Source organism: Physella acuta, unplaced genomic scaffold, assembly GCF_028476545.2.
Source record: "Physella acuta isolate Inbredline_101_S28 unplaced genomic scaffold, ASM2847654v3 ptg001112l, whole genome shotgun sequence".
In the NCBI taxonomy this organism is placed as follows: Eukaryota; Metazoa; Mollusca; class Gastropoda; family Physidae; genus Physella; species Physella acuta.
In genome coordinates, this window is record NW_026732629.1 from 129,570 (window position 1) to 155,712 (window position 26,143).

The 26,143-nt window shown below is 38.2% G+C and overlaps 1 protein-coding gene across 7 annotated transcripts in view; it reads right to left on the bottom strand.

Moving 5' to 3' along the window:
• Positions 1 to 26,143, bottom strand: part of LOC131955894 (nuclear receptor coactivator 3) — a 97,136-nt gene that overhangs the window by 18,959 nt on the left and 52,034 nt on the right. For 4 of the 7 annotated variants that reach the window (XM_059320197.1, XM_059320195.1, XM_059320192.1 and 1 more), the window contains exons 3-17: positions 21,743 to 22,077; positions 16,497 to 16,603; positions 13,200 to 13,289; positions 12,540 to 12,627; positions 11,773 to 11,853; positions 11,110 to 11,244; positions 10,619 to 10,757; positions 10,317 to 10,405; positions 7,611 to 7,758; positions 7,158 to 7,378; positions 5,759 to 6,175; positions 4,068 to 5,170; positions 2,948 to 3,172; positions 2,487 to 2,686; positions 30 to 1,860 (exon numbers count right to left, since the gene is read on the bottom strand). In XM_059320197.1, coding sequence (XP_059176180.1) covers positions 30 to 1,860; positions 2,487 to 2,686; positions 2,948 to 3,172; positions 4,068 to 5,170; positions 5,759 to 6,175; positions 7,158 to 7,378; positions 7,611 to 7,758; positions 10,317 to 10,405; positions 10,619 to 10,757; positions 11,110 to 11,244; positions 11,773 to 11,853; positions 12,540 to 12,627; positions 13,200 to 13,289; positions 16,497 to 16,603; positions 21,743 to 22,077 — 5,209 coding nt within the window. The other 3 variants (XM_059320196.1, XM_059320194.1, XM_059320198.1) reach the window with 3 other exon arrangements.

A 26,143-nucleotide genomic window follows, 5' to 3' on the forward strand; every position in this document is an offset into this window, starting at 1 on the left:
AAGCTGTTAAAAAACTGTTTTTTTTTTACCTGAACTGCCTGCCTGTTGGCCAAGACATTCTCATTCCCAATCATGGATTGTGATTGCGGGGCAGCCAAGGGATCATCGCCCATCAGCTGACGCTTGATGCCGTCAATAACCAACTGCTCATTGGCCAGGTTGGACTGGCCTTGTTGTGTTTGGTTGGAGCTGGACAGGAAGTTGTCATTGGGCCAGTTGCCAGTCTCTTTCATGAACTCTTCCAGCTGAGCCACCAGGTTGGATTCTTCGTTCAACAAATCCATGTCAGAGGAAACAACCATCTGCTGCTGCTGCTGTTGTTGTTGTAGTTGGAGCTGAAGCTGCTGCTGTTGTTGTTGTTGTTGTAGTTGGTGATGTTTGTTTAGTTGCATGTCACCATGCTGGGATGATATGGATTGCTGTAAGGAGGTGGTTGATGAAGGCTGTTGGGGTGGGGATAAGAATGGTTGCTGCTGTTGCTGAGACTGAAGTTGTGTTTGAAGTTGTTGGGACTGCAGTTGTTGTTGTTGTTGTGACTGTAGCTGTTGTGACTGCAGCTGTTGTGACTGTAGCTGTTGCTGTTGTTGTGACTGCAGTTGTTGTTGTTGAGACTGTAGCTGTGCTTGAAGTTGTTGCTGTTGTTGTGACTGCAACTGTTGCTGTGCTTGAAGTTGTTGCTGTTGTTGAGACTGCAGCTGTTGTTGAGACTGCAGCTGTTGTTGAGACTGCAGCTGTTGTTGAGACTGTAGCTGTTGCTGTGACTGAAGCTGTTGCTGTGACTGCAGCTGTTGCTGTGACTGCAGCTGTTGTGCTTGAAGTTGTGACTGAAGCTGCTGCTGTTGTTGCTGAGCAACCTTCAAAGCTTTCTGCTGCAGCTGCAGCTTCTGCTGTTGTAACTCCTGCTGCAGACTCCTCTGCTGATGGCTTTTGCTCATTTGGTTTCTCTCCTGGAACAGGTTCATGTTATTTTCTTGCGCTTGCACCGACGAGCTCAGCGCCTGAGCGATGGATGTGACAGTTGACGCCATGGAATTGCTGACACTCAACCCAGACTCCATTGACCCAGTTAGCCCAGACATGGATAAACCTGACATGGATGAAGTTGGATTTCTCATGGCTTTTTTCTGGAGATCGTCATGCAGATCCGCCGCCTGTTGAAGGATTTGTTGTAGGAGCGGATCATTTAGAGAATTATCAGCGGAAATATTGGAGATGGACTCCGCAACAATTGGCTCCCCACCAAATATGGAGTCCTCACCCTCCAACAGGCTCTGGATATGGTTGATCTGCGACTCGGCAGACTGCGACATATCCATCGAATTTGAATCTATTGGAGACTGGTGATCTGGGAAAGGACCAGTCAAAAAATTTGGCATCTGGTTTGTGGTGTTGATTGTCAAGGACGAAGTCCGAGATTTACCCGAGGTGGACACTTGAAAATTCCCCCCCTGGTTGTTGTCCGGCACTGAGCTATGACCGTAAGAATGTCCCTCTGCGTTGTCGACGCTTTTAACCGTGATGATCTTCTCACTGAGGTTCCTGGGATACCTGCTCTGCGGCACGCCCATGGGGTTGGGGTTGATGGAAATGTTTGTGTTGAGCACGGTGTCCTTCTGTACAGTTTTACTCAGCAGCTGCGCAAGAAGTGCGTTCTTCTCACACAATTTACTGCTCTGGGGTGTGCTAGGACCTCCGGATGACGTGCTCGGCTCCGTGTCCATATCCACACCATCACTACTGTCCACATCGGGGAGAGAGATTTTTCTTCGCTTGGTGTTGGCCAGATTTTTGCCAGTGCTGCTACTTATTGCCTGTAGCTTGTTAGGGTTGTCATCCTTCTCCCACAGTGAATGCAGTAGGCTAAAAAAAAATGTGTAACAAAAATCATTGCGATGTTTACTCCCACAGTGAATGTAGTAAGCTAAAAAAATGTGTAACAAAAATCATTGCGATATTTTCTCCAAATTGTCAATGTAGTAAACTTAAAAAAATGTGTACCCAAAAAAAATTGTTGCAACATTTTCTCCCACTGTAAATGTAGCAAGCTAAAAAAAATGTGTACACAAAATTGTAGCAATATCTTTTTATTTTCAGTTACGGCAGACTGATTTAATTCTAAATCCAAAAAATCTTTTATTCTAACTATATCTTGTTAAACTTCTATAATTGTTTATAAAATCTAATAATAAATTTAACAATTTATCCTCTGTTGGTCAAAATGCATAAACTGTCAAAACTGAAGTTTTTCGGTATGCTTTGAATTCCAAAACAAGCAACATGACGATCAGAACAAGAGCCCCATTGACTACCTAAAACCTTTAACAGTAAAAAAAAGACTACCTTGTACAACATGAATAAAGCTGAGCTTTGGTTCAATTTTTAACATAGAAATAACACAAACAAACATGACAACAACATATTCCTAGCACTGACTACAGCAGGGAAAACCCTGGCCGACACCGAGACAACACAAACATGTCACTCACTCGTCCAACTGTTTGTTGGGCATGTCACTGGATGCACTCATCGCCCCCGACCTTTTGAGTGACCCCTGTCTTGAGTGACCCTGTGGTGTGGGAGGCTCTGAGTGCGAGGCCTGGGATGATGTGGACTGTGGTTCTTGGTTTTCTGACTGGTGCCTGGATCTAGAGGGTGGCCCAGGATCATGATCTGCTGATGTACTTTCCTGACATACAGAAGAATTAAATCATGTCACATAACTTTTTAAGCTTTAGTTATTGCAAAGATTCAGTAGTTATAGTTCAAAACAACCCTACTTGTTACAATCCTTTTACAAGAGTTAAAATTTACTTTAAACAATCCTTAGACAACAGTTAAGATTTAGTTTTTAATGTATGCATAACTTTATAGTAATTTATTTCTACAGTTTGAAAGCATATATAAAAATAAAGTTAAGAGATAAAGTTAATTTTAGATATGAACTTACAGCAGGGGCAGATGTTGTGATGCTGGATCTGTTGTGATCATCCTCATCACTGTCATCTAGCAACTGGTGCAGGAGTTCCCTCCCCTCACTAGGTCTCCTGGTCTTGCCAATGGAACCACTACTAGAGGCATCTGAAGAAGATCTGTTCTTCTCCAGCAGTTCTCTGCGTATTCTGTCATTTAATTCATTATCTTTCGGCTTATGACCTTTATCACCTAAAAGCTGCTAAATGTTAAATGAGAGAACAAAATAATTCCACTTTATTAGATATTAAGTTTAGCGTTCTTCAAATTTAAAGGATAAACATTACAAAACATTTTTTAAAAATAATAATTGCTTTTAAAAAATGTTTCTTGCATTTAGCTTGTGTGTTGTTTTAGAATTTTCTTTAAAACCAGGAGGTTTATGAAGCACATATAGGAGAAATTTTCTATTTACAATGAGCTCCTGGCACAATGGCAAACAGCAGTGACATCATCCCAACTATTACAAGATACCAGCATTTGGGATCAGTGGCAGTACTAAGGACAGGTGTTTTTATATTGTGTATATTTTATATCTACACATATACTAAAAGGTACCTTGGCCCCCCCCCCCCTCCCCCAAGAAGCTAGACCTGCTAATGATTTAGGGATATGAAATGGGGTGGTGGACAAGGGGAGGGGGGGGGGAATTATTAGATCTATCAACAATTTTATCACAAATTTCGGTGAGAAAAAAAAGGATGGAAATGATCATTAAAAAAAAAAATCTATCAATGTTTTCACAATTAAAAACATGTATATGTATTAGTATTAGTCCCTGTGGTTACACTAAATGATATCCTGAAAAGTGAGGAAACAGTGACAAAATACTAATGATGTAGACCTTACAAGGGAGGTAAACCTTTGGGGAAATGATGGAGAAATTGGTAAAAACTAACAAGCAAAAAAAGGTTAAAATATTGCACATGAGGATAAATGTCTATTTGCACAATTATTGTTGTCTGCACAACTATCTGTGTAATTGTTTGCATAAATATAAGTATCTATTAACACAATTATTGTTGTCAGTTTACACAAATATTGGTGTCTGATGATAAGTCACTACTTACACCACAGGTGACAAACAAAATGCTTACCTTTAGTAAGGCATTCTGCTTCTTAGGCTCGGCTTCGTTCTTATCACACATGTTGAAGTCCGCAAAAGCTGACCGGGAGCTGAAGGACGGGGAGCTGCCGTCCATCATGGGGGGGTCCTCGTCATCATCGTCCTGACTCAGCAAATTTTTCAGAATGTTATTCCGAGTGTCCGACGCGCCTGTAGCGTTACTTCCCCTGGTCGTCATCTCAATGTCGCCGTCGTCGTTCGATGTGCTCTGGGGTTTCTCCTGCGGACTTTGTCCAGGGCCCTCGGTAGGGGACTGGTGTAGCCGGTCATCCGGGGACTTGATCATACTGGAATGGATACTCTGGTGGTGCATGTCCAGAGTCATGCTGTTGGACACGCCACTGGACGTGGATGTCGTTATACAACTGTTGCTGCTGGATACTGAATTGGGCGTGGACATGGTTGAGTTGACCTGGCCGGAGGCGTGTCGCCCCCGCCCGGTTATTGGTCGTCTCCCGTCCACGGAGGCGGGGGAGTGAAGGGCTTCAGGGTTCGTGTTTTGGGTCAGCAGCTGGCAAAGTTTGCCGGACCGCTGAGAGTTAATGCCGTTACTGTTGATACTGCCGGTCATAGACGTCATGTTCTGAGACTGCAGTAGTATATTACTGTTATTTCCACTGGTCATAGAATTCATTCCCGGGGACTGGAGTACGTTGTTAGAGCCGCCGGCCATCGAGACCATGCCCTGTGACTGGAGCATGTTGCTGTTGGTACTCCCCGACATGGATGTCATACTTTGTGACTGCAGTACATTGCTTGACATGGGCATCATGCCCTGTGACTGGAGCATGTTGCTGTTGGCACTGCTCGACATGGGCATCATGCCCTGTGACTGGAGCATGCTGTTGTTGGCACTGCCTGTCATGGTGTTGAGATCCATGTTTGAGAATGACGGGGAGGGTGAGGAATGGAACGGTGAAGTAAATACGGACGAGGATATGTTGATGTCCAGCCCGCCTAGCCCAGACTGGGAGTCTAAAGCAGAGATATGGGATGTGTTCATGAAGTCATTAAAGGCAGGCGGTGTTTGTGGGATTGTGGCTGACGAGGGCCTCCACGGGCTTGATGGATTGGCTGAAAATAATGGAGGTACAGTATTTGATTTAGTCGGATGAATAGTATTTGATTTAGTAGGAAGAACATTATTTGATTTAGTGGGAAGAACATTATCTGATTTAGTGGGAGGAAAAGTATTTGATTTAGTGGGAGGAGCAGCATTTGTTTTAGTGGAAAACAAGTTTTATTTAACGGGAAACCAGGTTTTAATTAGAAAAAACAAGGTAGAAACTGATATAGGCAAAACAAATTTATATTAAAATTTTACAAAAATACAACAACAACAAAAAAAAAATTAAAAAAGAACTGGATTAAAGTAAAAATATTTAAAAGTCTGAAACTGCAGTGCAGGGAAAAGGTAAAAATAATGCAATACTGGGAAGTTTGAATTAAAGTCTATATTAAAGTTAATTAAATTATTTATTTTTAATAAACATGGTCCTACTTATAATGGAGCATTTAGAAAAAAAAAACATAAATTAAATTTAAACACTTAAAAATTAATTGACTTAACCAGTATGGAGTATTTGGTATAGGAGACATATTAAGCCATGAAAATTTAGTTTGATTGTTAATTAGATAAATTAGTCTACATGGTAAGTGTACCTGGCTGGGGTGACAGGAGAGGTGAGACAGGTGTCTTACGCTGGTAGTTCAACGTAAACTGGCCACTCTGATTACGGCTTTGTGTTACAGAAGAGTTCGAGGCCATCCCCATACCCGCCGGGCTGCGCTGGTTGGCATACGACCCCATGGCTCGCTGGTTGTACCCAGCGCTCCGCGGCCCTGACCCGGGGCTGGGGGTGAACCTCTGTGGTTTTTGACTGGCATCAAAAGAAGTTGTAGAGATGCTTCTCGGGACTGTGTTGAGCATCTGGTGCCTTTTGTTGGGGGCCTGCAGGGCGTACTGGAGTGGAGATGGCTGGCTGGCTGGTGACTTCATGTTGGGCATGGAGTTCCAGTTGCTGGCTGACCCACCTGCCGCCTCGCTGGACACCATGGGTTTCAGGTCGGATGGGTCATCTGAAGAGCAGCACAAAACAGTTGAGGTCAGAAGGTCAAAGCATACTTACTACACAGGTCAAGTGACATCACTTATGAGAGTCACATAATTTAAAAGATAAGTTTCACTTTCAGATCTAATGATCCATAAGGCAGATGAAGTAGAGTTCATGTTACATGTAATTTTTTATTCATAATGTAATCTAGATACAAATGCCTTTATAATATGTATAACTTTAAATGTTGTAATAATTGTATAAAGCTGTCAAAACTCTGGAAAAGTTTTAGATAACTATAAATTGATGTTCAGTGCAGCCTTGAACTCAGTGACTAGGGTTTAGATCTTCTGTGGTAGTGTTATGATCAATGGGGGAATAATTGAGTGGTCAAATATGAAGCTACTAGACAGAGTCCAGGGTTGTAAGACTTTGTGTGGGGAAGTTTGTAATGATAACTTGTCTAAACGAATGACTTGTCTAAACGAATGACTTGTCTAAACGAATGACTTGTCTAAACGAATGACTTGTCTAAACGAATGACTTGTCTAATCGAATGACTTGTCTAAACTAATGACCTGTCTAATCTAATGACTTGTCTAAACGAATGACTTGTCTAAACGAATGACTTGTCTAAACGAATGACTTGTCTTAACGAATGACTTGTCTAATCTAATGACTTGTCTAAACGAATGACTTGTCTAAATGAATGACTTGTCTAATCTAATGACTTGTCTAATTAAATGACTTGTCTAAACGAATGAATAGTCTAATCTAATGACTTGTCTAATCTAATGACTTGTCTAATCTAATGACTTGTCTAATCTAATGACTTGTCTAATCTAATGACTTGTCTAATCTAATGACTTGTCTAAATAAATGACTTGTCTAAACGAATGAATTGTCTAATCTAATGACTTGTCTAATCTAATGACTTGTCTAATCTAATGACTTGTCCAATTGAATGACATGTCTTAACTAATAACTAGAGCAAAAAATAAACTTACTTGAGTCCCAGTCAAACAGCATGTCCAAATCATTACTGGTCACCTCCAGGGGGGCTGGAGCGCTGGCTGGACCCATGCCGCCAGTGGTGAACGCAGCGTTCTGATTGGTGGGCTGTGCTGCTGTGTTGCCGGCATTCTGTCTAGCGCCAGACGGGCTGATGATGGATTTCATCAGACTGGTGGAGGCTGAGCCCTTGAGTTCAGTGTCTGAGTCACATTCTCTGCAATGTTACATCAGAACAAATGAACAAATCTACAATGGTTTCAAATTGGTTCACAAAAAACATGGAACAGGTAATGAAGGGAACAAAAAATTGTGAAAAAATTTTAAAATACAAATGAAATAATTAATGAGAGGGTATGATAAACTCAGGCACTGACCGGGTGATGGATTGAGTGGACATGTTTGGTTCAGGTACTGATTGAGTGGACATGTTTAACTCAGGTACTGACCGGAGGATAGAGTGAGTGGACATGATAAACTCGGGTTCTCCTGTGACCTGGTTACTGAACAGAGTGCTTTTAGTCTGGACGAAGACGTATCTGTTTTCCGCCAGCCTAAACCGGTACACACCGCTTGTGCTGGTGCCTATTTTCAAAGCTGGGGAAAAAGTTTATCAGCATGTCACCATTTATATAGTTAGTCTTTACACAGTAGCATCATTTACACAAGGCAAACATTACAGTACCACTTGCAGCAAGTTTCCAACATTTTACACAAATGTTAATTCTTAAAATAATTATGAGTTAAACTGTCCTAGTCAAACCAATTTTAAAAGAAACAAGAACGTCAGACAATTTTGGGATAGTAGATTTTTTAGTACCCAGAGATTTAATACAATTTATTTTATATGATTTTGGGAAACTGTTTCCGCATACACATTTATAAAAAAAAGCATCATTCACACACGTCTTATAACTCACCTAACCATGTCTTATCATTTTAACATAATTTACACACAAGTTTACATCATATCATCATTCTCCCAAGTCTTTATACCACATCATTTACAAAAGTCTTTATATTACCTTATTTACACTAATCTTTATGCCACATCATTTACACATGTCTTTATGTAAATCATTTACACAGGTCTTCATATAACATCATTTATACAAAAGTCTTTATATAACATTTACACAAGTCTTTTTCTCATCATTTATGCAAGTCTTTATACCACATCATTTACACTGTATTTAAGCACAAAACAAATTGAACTGTGACACTGGACAAAGATGGACAACAAAGAGAAGAATAACAGGCAGCTGAGTGTATTAAAAGTCAATGTTGTAAACCCTATATCATGTTTTTAATTATTTCACACTGATAGAAGGCAATGGTGAAGACTTTTTTAATACTGTGGACATGGAAACTGAACTTTGAACTGTGTGACCATGAGAGTGAAATATTGTGATAAATCAACTCATTTGACCTTTGAACTGTGTGACTATTGACCCTTGTACAACATGTAAACAACATGTAAACAAACCTTGGCTAGTGTTAATCTAAACTAACCTTTTTGACACACAATAATCAACTGACATTCTACACCTTGGCTTGTGTTAATCTAAACTAACCTTTTTGACACATAATAATCAACTGACATTCTACACCTTGGCTAGTGTTAATCTAAACTAACCTTTTTGACACACAATAATCAACTGACGTTCTACATTGTAAAAAAAGTTCCCTTTCAAACCTGATTGTCTATAGGGCAAGTGAAGTAGAGTTCACTTGTTTCTGTGACCTCGGCATATGAAGGGATAGTGTGGTCATCACTACGCCCAGCCGCCTTTACTTTCCCTAACGTGAGAGTTGGGTGGGCTCAGGGACGGTCCACTGACTTAAACCCGGATTCAACCACAAGACTAACGGGTTAGCAGTCCAGCTCTCTACCGCTAGACCACGCCGTACCCCCATTCTACATTGTAGGGCATACAAATTTTGGTTATTTTTTAAATATGGTTCTTATAATGGACTATTGGAACACTCTCGTTGAACATTGTGTAATTTAATACTGTGTATTAGGTACCCATCAGAGCTGAGTGGACTCAAGGACAATCTTCTGACTTGAAGCCGGATTTGAACTAGAGACTTTTGGAATAGCAGACTAGCGCTCTACTGCTTAAGCCACACCAACCTATCTTATGTACTGTGTAGTTTGTCAAATGTAATATGTAATAGCTTGAGTGTTCTATTATGTTTAAGTAATGTATTATATTATTTTTATATTTATGTAATGAATAACGTATGTGTTATAGTGATCATATATTGTGTATGTAACGCATGTGTTATATATTTACAAGGGAGAAATAATCAAGTGGTGGTCAAAAGGTTGATGAACATATTGGAGGAATAAAAGCATCCTACACTGGAGGTTGTGGGAAATGGGGGAGAATCATAAGTTTCAGAGTAATAACAATACAGCTCTCTCTTAACACACACCCTCTCCCACGCTAAGAATGTTGGATTTAAAATTTGTTGCTACCACATGTAGGTGCCATCTGTTTAAAATTTGAACTAGCAGAGTAATGGCAAGTGGTAATGTAAGCTGTGTCATTATGCAAATCTTAACAAGTGGAGTAAGTATGGTACTGAAAGGATGCAGTGTACAGTATTTGCACTGTGTGTCTTGTGTAGTACCTTGAATCTTTACTATGTATTTTAAATGTAGAAAATACATAAATTAATTTAAAGTCTATGGGGAGGTGAAGTAGAGTTCATCTATTCATCCGACCTTTACAAAGATGTAGTGTGGATAGTACTTTGTACACTGTACAATATGTAGCATGTGTACATTTTACTGTATGTAGTATGTGTACATTTTAAAATATGTAGCACTTGTACATAATATGTTGCATGTGTACATACTACAATATGTAGCACGTGTACACTAAATATGTTGCATGTGTACATACTACAATATGTAGCACGTGTACACTACAATATGTTGCATGTGTACATACTACAATATGTAGCACATGTACACTACAATATGTTGCATGTGTACACTACAATATGTTGCATGTGTACACTACAATATGTTGCATGTGTACATACTACAATATGTAGCACGTATATGTAGCAAGTGTACTCTACAATATGTTGCATGTGTACATACTACAATACGTAGCACGCGTCTTGCTTGTACTACTCACCTTCCTCTGTGTGTTTCATCATCAGCTGCATGTCATTCACATGGCAGAAATCTTTCAAGTGAGCGCCTTCTAACGCAATCATTCCTTGACTGGAAAACAACAATTTTTTTCACCAGATATTATTTCAACAGGCATAATAACAAGGCATTTTAAAAATACTTCAAAGAATTAAAATACATCAACCATGACTAATTCACGAATACTAAACATGAACTAAATGGAGGAAAACAACTGAACAGCCTATCTTTTTAACCTCAGGACCATCTGCTACAGCACAGAATAAAAACAAAAGGGGAAATTACCCAAATCTTGTTTCTGCACCAATTATCTTCCCGTCCAGGTCCTGTTTGGTAGAGAACTGGTCTAAGCCACCAATCATCATATTGTTCTTCTCTGTTACAGAGAGGCACCGAGCTATACACACTAGGCAAGTGGGATTATCTGTCAGATTAAACAGTAGGGAAAAATAGAAGATTAAATGTTAAAGAAAAGTTACACTATTGGATCATAGTTTTCAAGTAAGATTTTCCCAAAGATGAAAATAGCCATTTGTATAGAAAATTATTTTTAGTCTGTTATAATTATTTGTCATTGCTATTTACTTCAGTTAAATTAAATGTAAAAATAAACTTTATTTTTGCTTTTTTTTTTAATCTTTAGATATACATTTAAACTAAGCAAGTTCAATTATCTTTCAGAAACATAATTATGATAATTTGTAGCAGGAAAAATGTATCATTATTCAACTTAAGAGAGTGGGGAGTTACTCTATAAAAATAAATGCAAAACGTACCTTTAGAGTGTGGAGAGTTACTTTGTGAATCTGTCAATTTCTGAGCAAGACAAGGCTGAAATACGGCTGTGATTTGCATATTCTCATACTGAGAAACATAAGTTTGTTTCACCTCTACATCTTCTTCCTCTTCAGCTAGGAGAAACAACAAACATACTCATTACAGTTAAACTAATCATTAGACAGAAAAAAATATATATATAAAAAAAAAACATGTAGCTCTATTTAAGTAAATTTTAAAATAAACAAATTTAAAAGGCAATTTAAAAAAAAAACCAGTTAAGCATATAGATGACTTCACACAATTTTAAATTTTAGCCAACTTTGATATTTTATTTTTCATGCAGCACAAAGGACACCCCCCCCCCATCTCTAATTTTTGTTGCAACAAGTTCAACTCTCCCTAACATAACTATCTTTCACCACTGGTTTTTATTATTTCTTCTCTCACAAGTTGAACCAATGAGGACCCACCATGTCCCACTTCACTTCAGATACAAAACCTTTATGGGTGACTTCTTTTACTACCTATTATTAAACCAGTACCATAAAATACTGAGAACTTATTACACTACTGACTACTACTGGGAATACTTTGAAGTGCTGGGTACCAACAAGGAAATACATTATGTACAGAGAGATTCTGATATGGCTGATACTCACTTGGAGGTTTAATGAGCATACGACAAGAAAAGTTGCACCCCCTGGTTGTAGGTGAGTCGCTTGGCCATGCTAGACCACTGGCTGTAGGGAGAAAGTCATGAGTTGAGTGCATGCGGTCCTGCCTACTTTGGGCTTATGGGGGTGTTAGCATGGCTTTTTTAAAAATAACTTTCTTGTAGGTCAAGGTAACATTAGTCATAGAAACTTACAGCTTAGCCTGACCCAAAGGACAGTCTAAGCTTAAGGTCAGCCTGAATATACAGGTCAGATTAGATCTCAGGTTAATTTAAAACTCAGGTTAATCTCTAAAGTGAACATATAAAAACTCCGTCAAACCAACAGGTCAACCCTAAGGTCAGCCTAACCTACAGGTCAACCCTAAGGTCAACCTAAACCCACAGGTCAACATCTAAGGTCAACCTAAACCCAAAGGTCAACATCTAAGGTCAACCTAACCCTGACATAGGTCAACATCTAAGGTCAACCTAACCCAGCCATAGGTCAACATCTAAGGTCAACCTAACCCTGACATAGGTCAACATCTAAGGTCAACCTAACCCAGCCATAGGTCAACATCTAAGGTCAACCTAACCCTGACATAGGTCAACATCTAAGGTCAACCTAACCCAGCCATAGGTCAACATCTAAGGTCAACCTAACCCACAGGTCAAACCAACCTATGGGTCAACCTAGTTAACATGACATCATGCCATCAGAATCTTCAAGGCCAGCCCACAGAATCTACTCACACCATCAAATTCACTTACTCAAGGTCATAGGAAGTAAATTGTTGCTGAATTGTGGGTGGTCCCCCACATGAATGATGTTGTAGATACTTTTACCCACAAGGTCCTCCTGTGAAAGTAATTAACATATCATTATAAAAATTTAGCTCGTTATCGTATGTTAGCTAGTTATCATGCTTAAGAACATCCTGTTTTACTAGTTATAGTATTATTATGAAGTATGGTATTTACAAAGTGACCTCTAACCTTCATTCAACAGTATGTTTTACACATTAATTTCAAAATTTAGTTGATAAAATAATCACCTTATAAATGTACAAGATTAATTTTTTAAAACTAACAAGAATAATGGCAACAAAATTTTTTATGTTTTTTAAAGTCAATATTTTGTCTCCATTTTTAAATAGGAAATATATAAGCAGTGGTTGCATGTATTTGAGATAGCGGTTGCACATACCTGTGTGTATTTAAGATAGTGGTTGCACATACCTGTGTGTATTTGAGATAGTGGTTGCACATACCTGTGTGTATTTGAGATAGTGGTTGCACATACCTGTGTGTATTTGAGATAGTGGTTGCACATACCTGTGTGTATTTAAGATAGCGGTTGCACATACCTGTGTGTATTTGAGATAGTGGTTGCACATACCTGTGTGTATTTGAGATAGTGGTTGCACATACCTGCGTGTATTTAAGATAGTGAATTACGTTGTCAGAGACGAAGTCAACTTTTCCTTGGCTGTTGACTACAAACAAAAACCCATTCAAAGCCTGTGGGGGGAAAAATGTAATCAACAGATTGGTCAGAGAATACAGAGTTTTAGGTGTGTGCGTGTTTATAGGGGGGGGGGGGGTCAGTGGAGTTTTAGGGGTGGCAGGTGGGTTTACATGTTTACAAAAATTACACATCTTGTAAATCACAGTAATAAAAATATTTGGTAAAAAAAGAGTTAAGACTTTAAAAAAAAATTTTTTGTTTAGGGAAAGTATTTATCTTGATTATCTGTGAATTTGTGGGTATAATAAAGATTGTTAGATTGATAAAGACAAAATGTATCGCAACAAAACTGAACATCAAACACACCGTGTTTAGAAGGACCAAAACACCAACACAAGATAAGCCTGACTAGTCAAACAATGAAGACTAAAATATAAAAATAACAACTTAACACACAGCTAAAACACAACCAAACCTACAACAACAATATGACAAATATAATTTTAAAACATGCAACACTAAATCAAACAAAACAATTACACTATCAAATGTGCAAAACTACACAAACAACAATAAAACAACATCAGCAAACATACAACAGTAACTCGACCAAGCATACAACTCACTAAAACAACCACACATACAGCCGAGCGTCCAGACAGCATATAGATTGTAACCAACAGAGTGTTGACAGGGGGAAGAAACCCCATCAACATATGGCCAGCTGACTCAACAAATCAATAAAATAGCTGGCTGATTTTACCATCAGAACCATCAACAATACAAATATCTGTCTAATTTTAACGTCAGAACCATCAACAATACAAATATCTGGTTAATTTTACCACCAACAATACAAATATCTGGTTAATTTTACCACCAACAATACAAATATCTGGTTAATTTTACCATCAGAACCACCAACAATACAAATATCTGGCTAATTTTACCATCAGAACCATCAACAATACAAATATCTGGTTAATTTTACCATCAGAACCATCAACAATACAAATATCTGGCTAATTTTAACGTCAGAACTATCAACAATACAAATAACTGGCTAATTTTACCACCATCAATACAAATATCTGGCTAATTTTACCACCAACAATACAAATATCTGGCTAACTTTAACGTCAGAACCACCAACAATTCAAATATCTGGCTAATTTTACCACCAACAATACAAATAACTGGCTAATTTTAACATCAGAACCATCAACAATACAAATATCTGGCTAATTTTAACATCAGAACCATCAACAATACAAATATCTGGCTAATTTTACCATCAGAACTACCATCAATACAAATATCTGGCTAATTTTAACATCAGAACCATCAACAATTCAAATATCTGGCTAATTTTACCATCAGAACCATCAACAATACAAATATCTGGTTAATTTTACCATCAGAACCATCAACAATACAAATAACTGGCTGATTTTACCACCAGAACCATCAACAATACAAATAACTGGCTGATTTTAACGTCAGAACCATCAACAATTCAAATATCTGGCTAATTTTAACATCAGAACCATCAACAATACAAATAACTGGCTAATTTTAACGTCAGAACCATCAACAATTCAAATATCTGGCTAATTTTAACATCAGAACCATCAACAATACAAATATCTGGCTAATTTTACCACCAGAACCAACATCAATACAAATATCTGGCCAATTTTACCACCAGAACCAACATCAATACAAATATCTAATTTTACCACCAGAACCAACCTCAATACAAATATCTAATTTTACCACCAACAATACAAATATCTGGCTAATTTTAACATCAGAACCATCAACAATACAAATATCTGGCTAATTTTAACGTCAGAACCACAACAATACAAATATCTGGCTAATTTTAACATCAGAACCATCAACAATACAAATATCTGGCTAATTTTAACATCAGATCCATCAACAATACAAATATCTGGCTAATTTTAACATCGGAACCACCAACAATACAAATAACTGGCTAATTTTAACGTCAGAACCATCAACAATACAAATAACTGGCTAATTTTACTATCAGAACCACCAACAATACAAATATCTGGCTAATTTTACAATCAGAACCACCAACAATACAAATATCTGGCTAATTTTACAATCAGATCCACCAACAATACAAATATCTGGCTAATTTTACAATCAGAACCACCAACAATACAAATATCTGGCTAATTTTAACGTCAGAACCACCAACAATACAAATATCTGGCTAATTTTAACGTCAGAACCACCAACAATACAAATATCTGGCTAATTTTACCATCAGAACCATCAACAATACAAATATCTGGCTAATTTTACCATAAGAACCACCATCAATACAAATATCTGACAAATTTTACCACCATCAATACAAATATCTGGCAAATTTTACCACCATCAATACAAATATCTGGCAAATTTTACCACCATCAATACAAATATCTGGCAAATTTTACCACCATCAATACAAATATCTGACTAACTTTACCAACAGCACCATCAATACAAATATCTGGCTAATTTTACCACCAACAATACAAATATCTAGGTCTAGTACAGAGAGTTATAAAAATTCACCATTGTAACACTTGTAAAAAGACAACTAAAAAATGTTAAGATTAAATTCACGGATGAAATGATCAACAGGTTAACTGAAGGACAACTTGGTTGGGATATGCAACTTGATTAATCTCCAGTTTGGTTCCAAGGCTCAAGAAAAAGAATACTCTTGAGTTTACACTACCTTCAAAGGTGCTTAACTGACCGTATGCTGACCATATAATTCATCATACACCAAGGTTATTTATAAACAGATTAAATCTGTTTCACCTGCCAAATGCAGTCAGGAACTGGCATACAGTTTTTTTAACAGACCAAATTTAAATTGTTTTGGTTTAACTAGATCAAATTCAAATTGTTATGTTTTTAAAAGACCAAATTTAAATTGTTTTGGTTTTAAAAGACCAAATTTAAATTGTTTTGGTTTTAACAGACCAAATTCAAATTGTTTTGGTTTTAACAAACCAAATTAAAATTGTTTTGTTTTTTACAGACCAAATTCAAATTGTTTTGGTTTTAACAGACCAAATTCAAATTGTTTTGGTTTTAACAGACCAAATTCAAATTGTTTTGGTTTTAAAAAACCAAATTCATATTGTTTTTATAGCTATGATTAAACATCCTGCAATGATTTATTTTTACCCCCACAGCAAACAATATTAGGCTGAGAAGTGTCTGACCTTGAGCAGAAGTGAACCTAGCAGTTCGTTGGGGACGAAGGACGGCTTGCTGGAAGACACCTGGCTTTGTTGTACAGCATTGGCCTGTGACTGGCTAGGACTGGTTTCTAAATCGAGAGAAAAATGTCAACCAATCAGACGGTTTGAACAAACATGTCATTTTATGCCTATACAGCACAATAATTCACTTGATATCTATATTGTAAATTATCTAATTTAACATTATGGATAATAAAATGTCATCAGTATTACAGATCACAAGTAAAATTAATTACAATATAAATAATGAATTATAATGTGTGCAAAAAAGACAATGTATTGTCTGTGATGAAAATTGCATGCAATTTTATTTATGTCAGGGTTTTAAAATGATACTTTTAATTTTTTCTTAACCTCTTAAGTCTAGCTATATTGATGTCACCTGACATCATCTCTTAAAATAGAAAGGGCTATTTAAGTGTGATATAATCTGCACATCATAAATTGTATGACTTCACTTTTATAACGTCTACGAATAGCAAGCTTCATATACAAATCTTCAATTTCCTCCTTATAAAGTTTACCAATTTCGTACCATCTACTAATAATAAAGTTCTAACACTAATCTTCAATATCCTCCTTATCATTACTACCAAGTTTATCAACAACAATACCGCATCACCACCTGTTAAATCGTAAACAAGAAAAATTCTTCTCAGCACATTAACACATTAATTTGTCACACTGCTATGCTCAGATAAACAAAAAACAACACACTAAAGCCAACAATTAACATGACATGACATCTGTGTGTCAGTAAACACAACACACTGTAAACTGTGGGTCAGGTTGTTTTCTTGCTAAAAGTGTTTATCTCTTGTTTATAGCGTAATCTAGGTCTGAGGATTTGGGTCATGGGAGAGAGAGAAACACACACACACACACTAAAGTGTGTGAGATGGAGAAATGGTGTGAGGGAGTGTGTGAGTTGAACAAGGTGTGGAGGCTTTTACCCGGTAATGAGGCAACAGGTGAATCGAAACAGAATATTGCCAGGTAAATGGAACATATGTCTGAAGCAAATACTACATATGTAGGGAAAACAGCGGGTCACAGATGTAATGATGAAAAATAAATAGAATAAAAGTGTAAAGCAATATATTACAGATGTAAGGGAAGCACACACTTAATGTAAGCTTTGGTAAAAGTAGTGTCTCAACCAGCTAGCTCCTGAAAGCATTTTAGTGAAAGGTCAAGGGAATTAACTCCCAGTGACAGATTGTAAAGCAGGCTGCAGCTGTTTGCTTGATAAGAGTTATCTGACATTTTGTTACATGGAGGGGGCATATCTACCAGCACATGGCATCCACAAGACAACTGCATTGCAATCTTGGGTCAATGTATTGGAAAACTCGGTTACAAGAATCAAGGGGTAGGGGGAGGGGGTGTTATATGGGAAGTATAAAAATTTTATGAAGTGAAGGTATTGGAAAACTTGGTTACAAGAATCAGGTAGGCAGGGGGTTTTAGTATGGAAAGTATCACAACTTTACAAAGTGAGTGTATTGGAAAACTCGGTTACAAGAATCAAGGAGGCAGGGGGTTTTAGTATGGAAAGTATCACAACTTTACAAAGTGAGTGTATTGGAAAACTTGGTTACAAGATTCTTGAAGGGGTTTCCGTTATATGGGGAGTATCACAACCTAAGTTTAATGTCTTCTATCAGCATGGCTAGAAGATTTAAAGTGAGGAGCTGTATACATCATATGAATATACAAGAGAATTACTCAACAGATGGTGGGGGAAATGCAAGTCAGAGATGATGAAAATCAAGTTTTTGATCACCATAGCTACATCAGAAGTAAATGTGGATTAACTGGACAATAAGGATAAACACAGGTCAACATGAAAGTATGTATACAAAAATGTAAGTAAATACGTCCACATGGTGGATAATATATTAAGTACGCTTGGTCAAATGGATAAGAAAAGTAAGTCGACTGAGCTAAATGGATAAGAAAAGTAAGTCGACTGAGCTAAATGGATAAGAAAAGTAAGTCGACTGAGCTAAATGGATAAGAAAAGTAAGTCGACTGAGCTAAATGGATAAGAAAAGTAAGTCGACTGAGCTAAATGGATAAGAAAAGTAAGTCGACTGAGCTAAATGGATAAGAAAAGTAAGTCGACTGAGCTAAATGGATAAGAAAAGTAAGTCGACTGAGCTAAATGGATAAGAAAAGTAAGTCGACTGAGCTAAATGGATAAGAAAAGTAAGTCGACTGAGCTAAATGGATAAGAAAAGTAAGTCGACTGAGCTAAATGGATAAGAAAAGTAAGTCGACTGAGCTAAATGGATAAGAAAAGTAAGTCGACTGAGCTAAATGGATAAGAAAAGTAAGTCGACTGAGCTAAATGGATAAGAAAAGTAAGTCGACTGAGCTAAATGGATAAGAAAAGTAAGTCGACTGAGCTAAATGGATAAGAAAAGTAAGTCGACTGAGCTAAATGGATAAGAAAAGTAAGTCGACTGAGCTAAATGGATAAGAAAAGTAAGTCGACTGAGCTAAATGGATAAGAAAAGTAAGTCGACTGAGCTAAATGGATAAGAAAAGTAAGTCGACTGAGCTAAATGGATAAGAAAAGTAAGTCGACTGAGCTAAATGGATAAGAAAAGTAAGTCGACTGAGCTAAATGGATAAGAAAAGTAAGTCGACTGAGCTAAATGGATAAGAAAAGTAAGTCGACTGAGCTAAATGGATAAGAAAAGTAAGTCGACTGAGCTAAATGGATAAGAAAAGTAAGTCGACTGAGCTAAATGGATAAGAAAAGTAAGTCGACTGAGCTAAATGGATAAGAAAAGTAAGTCGACTGAGCTAAATGGATAAGAAAAGTAAGTCGACTGAGCTAAATGGATAAGAAAAGTAAGTCGACTGAGCTAAATGGATAAGAAAAGTAAGTCGACTGAGCTAAATGGATAAGAAAAGTAAGTCGACTGAGCTAAATGGATAAGAAAAGTAAGTCGACTGAGCTAAATGGATAAGAAAAGTAAGTCGACTGAGCTAAATGGATAAGAAAAGTAAGTCGACTGAGCTAAATGGATAAGAAAAGTAAGTCGACTGAGCTAAATGGATAAGAAAAGTAAGTCGACTGAGCTAAATGGATAAGAAAAGTAAGTCGACTGAGCTAAATGGATAAGAAAAGTAAGTCGACTGAGCTAAATGGATAAGAAAAGTAAGTCGACTGAGCTAAATGGATAAGAAAAGTAAGTCGACTGAGCTAAATGGATAAGAAAAGTAAGTCGACTGAGCTAAATGGATAAGAAAAGTAAGTCGACTGAGCTAAATGGATAAGAAAAGTAAGTCGACTGAGCTAAATGGATAAGAAAAGTAAGTCGACTGAGCTAAATGGATAAGAAAAGTAAGTCGACTGAGCTAAATGGATAAGAAAAGTAAGTCGACTGAGCTAAATGGATAAGAAAAGTAAGTCGACTGAGCTAAATGGATAAGAAAAGTAAGTCGACTGAGCTAAATGGATAAGAAAAGTAAGTCGACTGAGCTAAATGGATAAGAAAAGTAAGTCGACTGAGCTAAATGGATAAGAAAAGTAAGTCGACTGAGCTAAATGGATAAGAAAAGTAAGTCGACTGAGCTAAATGGATAAGAAAAGTAAGTCGACTGAGCTAAATGGATAAGAAAAGTAAGTCGACTGAGCTAAATGGATAAGAAAAGTAAGTCGACTGAGCTAAATGGATAAGAAAAGTAAGTCGACTGAGCTAAATGGATAAGAAAAGTAAGTCGACTGAGCTAAATGGATAAGAAAAGTAAGTCGACTGAGCTAAATGGATAAGAAAAGTAAGTCGACTGAGCTAAATGGATAAGAAAAGTAAGTCGACTGAGCTAAATGGATAAGAAAAGTAAGTCGACTGAGCTAAATGGATAAGAAAAGTAAGTCGACTGAGCTAAATGGATAAGAAAAGTAAGTCGACTGAGCTAAATGGATAAGAAAAGTAAGTCGACTGAGCTAAATGGATAAGAAAAGTAAGTCGACTGAGCTAAATGGATAAGAAAAGTAAGTCGACTGAGCTAAATGGATAAGAAAAGTAAGTCGACTGAGCTAAATGGATAAGAAAAGTAAGTCGACTGAGCTAAATGGATAAGAAAAGTAAGTCGACTGAGCAAAATGGATAAGAAAAGTAAGTCGACTGAGCTAAATGGATAAGAAAAGTAAGTCGACTGAGCTAAATGGATAAGAAAAGTAGATTTATGAGACAACTAGAATACGAGTGATATCACGTACTTGGAGCAACAACGCAGAAGTCTTTCTTTCTAGTCTTGGGGTCACGTACCCCCCACGTGGTTACGAGTGCTCACCCTTACCCCAACCACTTTAGTGTAACCGAGTCAGATGATAACAAACAGAGCAGAAACCGTGTTGACTGCTTTAATGGAGGTTTTGTTGTCTGGACAAGGTTACATTTCTTGAGTTAAAGTATCGTCCAAACTGTTTTATACCCTTAGCTTGTCTTAAATATAAACAGTTATTCCCACCTGTGTGCTACTATTTGCATTTGCTAAATGGAAGGTTTTATTTTTGTGATAAGAAAGTCTTTTAATTTCAGTAACAAAAAATTATTTTAACGGAATTTATTATTGTCTAATCTTTACAACCATAAATGTATGTTGTTTACTGTAATTCTTAATAGTTACTAGTTATTTTATTGAATCATTTCTAAAAAAATAATTTTAGGAAAACATTTCAATGAAGTGATGTATTGTACTGCATTCTCTGAGCTCCACCTAATATTCTTAAGTTTTTTACACAGTGTGTAGTGGCATGATTAAACACACCTACAGATTTGTAAAGACAGTAGATAACATTAACGCAGACATAAGCCTAACCCTAGCCCTTAGGCTATTAAAAGATGTAGTTTTCTTATATACAACGAAGGTGATTGCAGGTTAACTAGACAAAGATTTGTATAAATAGTAGGGCAGGTAACATTACAGCAACCATTAACTTGATCCTAACCCTTAAGCTACGACAGAGATGCCACATTCTGTACACGGTGGTGGTAGCTATATATAAGGAACTGCCTCTCTCTCCCTGTATGTATGTATATATATATATATACATTATATATATATATATATATATATATATATATATATATATATATATATGTGTAAAAAAAAGTTTATTGTGACGTATATAAGTGATGAGATGAAGACCCATAAAATTTCAGCAACGTAATTATGTCATTATTTACCTGATTTGATTGGCTGAGTCGCAGATTTGTCGCTGCCACTCCCACTGCAGGCGGACACAGTGGAGGGCGGTGTGCTCATATCCGTGTTGATGCTCTCGGAGATCAGCTGGGCCAGCTCCTCCAGCAGGAAGTTGTTCTCCGTCCTGGCATTCACGCCTTCAGCCCCGGCGGTCCGGCCGATGTTGAGGATGTCGGCCACAGGGCTGCGGTTGATGTTGCGGATGTCTGTTGTCACGGGGCTCCGGTTTAGAACTTCTGTGATGGGGCTCCTGTTCAAGACTTCTGAGACTGGGCTCCTGTATTTGTCAAAAGTTGCTCCTGGGCTGTTTTTGTTTCTGAAATTGATGAAAAAATATAAAAAGTTGTAATTAATAAGACTTAAGAAAACATACCACGAGACAGGACTAGTTAAGTTGTGCAGAAATAATTGAAAACAAGCAAATCAATTTTAGATCAGATGTGTGTATAATAAAACTTGTGAATAAAATAAGCAGGAATGGTCTGGGTATTAAATACAGATTAAATAGCCCTAATCCTTCAAAGAATTGTATGGTTGGTTTTACTCAAATGTTACATCAATTTAATCCTCTAAGTTTACCTTTATTTTTATGTCATTTTATTATTCTTAACTTTGAGTAGTATTTAATAAAACAGAGACCAACTTGCACTGGATTAAACCTAAACTAAATTCATTTCAATTTTCAACAACACTTTTTTTAGTACAATCATGTTGGAGTTTTATTCATAAACAAAAACTGTAATTTTATGAAGCTGTAGTAATTACACAAATTAGATAAAGTAAATATTTTTTAAATCTTAAGCTTTCACTATCCACACACCCACAATCCGGTCTAAACAAACACGCCGCATACAGCCAAGATCTAAAGCGTCCTTATCAACAGCGTGCACAACTCTCCCGTAAACTGGCGTTCTCTCCCTTCCCACTCTCCATGTTTCTGCCTGTATCTTTCAACAATCTACAATGTTTTCTCTTGCCATCTGGCGCATCTAGCCGTGCGCGCGCTGGCAGTGATGTGTCGTGTAGTGGCATGACTCATTAACTGACCACTTCATGTAAACACAAGCACACAATCGGTGACACGCACGGTCTAGCCTTGACCGGCTACGGCCATTATATTATGCGCGTGTTGTTGAGTAGCCGGCACACTCGACAGGGCGTTATTTTTAGATATTGGAGAGCTGATGCTTCAATCGGGGACGAGGTCAAGGCCGGGTCGCTTAGAGTACAAACGCCACGAGCGTCAATCACGTCACATTCCTTTGATCCTTTCGCCTCCGTGAGTAGATAATAAAAATTATAATACCAATTCGATGTCATTCGTCCGTCACTCGCTTGCTGATGGGAATACTGGCGTCTGTCAGTCCAACATACTTTTGCCTGCCCGTCCAGAATACTTGTTTATCAGTCCAATATAGTTGTCTGTCTGTCCAAAATACTAGTCTATCAGTCCCAAATGCTTGTCTATCCGTCAAAATTACTTACGTCATAGTACAAATACTTGCGTCATAGTACAAAATATTTGTCTGTCGGTACAAAATACTTTCAACTGTCATTCTTAAATTGTTACGATTATACTTAGTAAAAATAGTAATAAAAAAAGGAACCTTCAGTCATTCAATAAGATTTTCTTTTAAAGAAAAGAAAAACTAACAAATTATTTTACTGATGTCGCTAACAGGACGTCTCAAAAGTGATTTCCCGATAGAATCTATAACCTCTTAAGCCTAACACACAGACCTACTGCGGGCTATAGTTCTACTTCAACAAAACAACACCCAGAAAGTCGAAGTCGTTTCACTAAATTAACAATAAGTTAGCAGACTAAATCCAGATCGATTTTTTAAGATCGAAGACAAATCTATTGATTTTTTCTTGAACAGTGGCCAAGGTAACCGGACATTGTGACTGGACAATAGACCGGTAGAGTAGCTAAACGTCTATCCGGCAACCATAAAGATGTCACTGTTTAGTTATACAAGGGAAGGGGAGCTGCAATCGTAGCTGAGTTATTTTTATTGTATAGCCCTATCCAGACAAGTTTTAGAGTTAACTCCCTTCTGTTGCATTGTATTTTTAGTCTCATTTCTTGAAGAATTGTTCCGCCGAACGAATGCTCCGCCAAAGGTTGAAAAAGCTAACAACTGTTCTGCGGAACGAACATTTCAGCGAAGAAAAGCTCAGTCATACAAACATTCCGCGCAACAAACGCTCAGCCGAATAAATACTCCGTCAAACTAAGGCTCATTCTCCGTCAAGCAACAACTACGTTGACTGACCACACGTCGTACGACAACATCACAGAACGACCATACATATCACCTAAAGACCATACCACCTAAAGACCATACCACCTAAAGACCATATCACCTTAAGACCATACCACCTAAAGACCATACCACCTAAAGACCATACCACCTAAAGACCATACCACCTAAAGACCATACCACCTAAAGACCATAAGACCATATCACCTAAAGACCATACCACCTAAAGACCATACCACCTAAAGACCATACCACCTAAAGACCATACCACCTAAAGACCATACCACCTAAAGACCATACCACCTAAAGACCATACCACCTAAAGACCATAAGACCATATCACCTAAAGACCATACCACCTAAAGACCATACCACCTAAAGACCATACCACCTAAAGACCATACCACCTAAAGACCATACCACCTAAAGACCATACCACCTAAAGACCATAAGACCATATCACCTAAAGACCACATCACCTAAAGACCATAAGACCACATCACCTAAAGACCATATCACCTAAAGACCATACCACCTAAAGACCATACCACCTAAAGACCATACCACCTAAAGACCATAAGACCATATCACCTAAAGACCATACCACCTAAAGACCATACCACCTAAAGACCATAAGACCATATCACCTAAAGACCATACCACCTAAAGACCATAAGACCATATCACCTAAAGACCACATCACCTAAAGACCATAAGACCACATCACCTAAAGACCATAAGACCATATCACCTAAAGACCACACCACCTAAAGACCACATCACTGAACAACCACAGGTCGTACCACCACATCAACGAACGACCACATCACCGAAAGACCACACATCAAAGATGATCCTCTGTACCGAGCTTTTAACCGAGGCAACAAAACATGTCAAGGCTAATCCGGTGCAGTTATCAGACCAATAGAGATGTGCCGGGAGATTGTGTGACAGCCGATGTGATAACTGGCGACACACATTCGATGGTGAATCTCTGATAGTGGGAGAAATATTCACACTTTACGATCTTATCACGGGGGTTCTCAAAATGTTGAAGCTGGGGCGGGCCTCTTCTCTCATCTGAACAGCGCGTCGCTATTCCTGTCGTGATGTGTGGCGGCCGACTTCCGGTAACTCCTCCCCCCCCATACCGTCAGTTCAAAGGAAAGAGATGACACTGGACACAGGTTGATTGAGTGACCGTGTAGCCTAACTGACCGCGTCATAGGACACGTAGCCTAGTTGACCACAGACACGTAGTCTAGCTGACCACACAACTAGACACGTAGCCTAACTGACCGCATCATAGGACACGTAGCCTAGCTGACCACACAACTAGACACGTAGCCTAACTGACCACACAACTAGACACGTAGCCTAACTGACCACACAACTAGACACGTAGCCTAACTGACCACACAACTAGACACGTAGCCTAACTGACCACACAACTAGACACGTAGCCTAACTGACCACACAACTAGACACGTAGCCTAGTTGACCACACAACTAGACACGAAGCCTAGCTGACCACACAACTAGACACGTAGCCTAACTGACCACACAACTAGACACGTAGCCTAGTTGACCACACAACTAGACACGTAGCCTAACTGACCACACTACTAGACACGTAGCCTAGCTGACCACACAACTAGACACGTAGCCTAACTGACCACACAACTAGACACGTAGCCTAGCTGACCACACATCTAGACACCTAGCCTAACTGACCACACAACTAGACACGTAGCCTAGCTGACCACACAACTAGACACGTAGCCTAGCTGACCACACAACTAGACACGTAGCCTAGCTGACCACACAACTAGACACGTAGCCTAACTGACCACACAACTAGACACGTAGCCTAGCTGACCACACAACTAGACACGTAGCCTAGCTGACCACACAACTAGACACGTAGCCTAGGTGACCACACCACTAGACACGTAGCCTAACTGACCACACAACTAGACACGTAGCCTAGCTGACCACACTACTTGACACGTAGCCTAACTGACCACACAACTAGACACGTAGCCTAGCTGACCACACAACTAGACACGTAGCCTAGCGTACCACACAACTAGACACGTAGTCTGACCACACTAC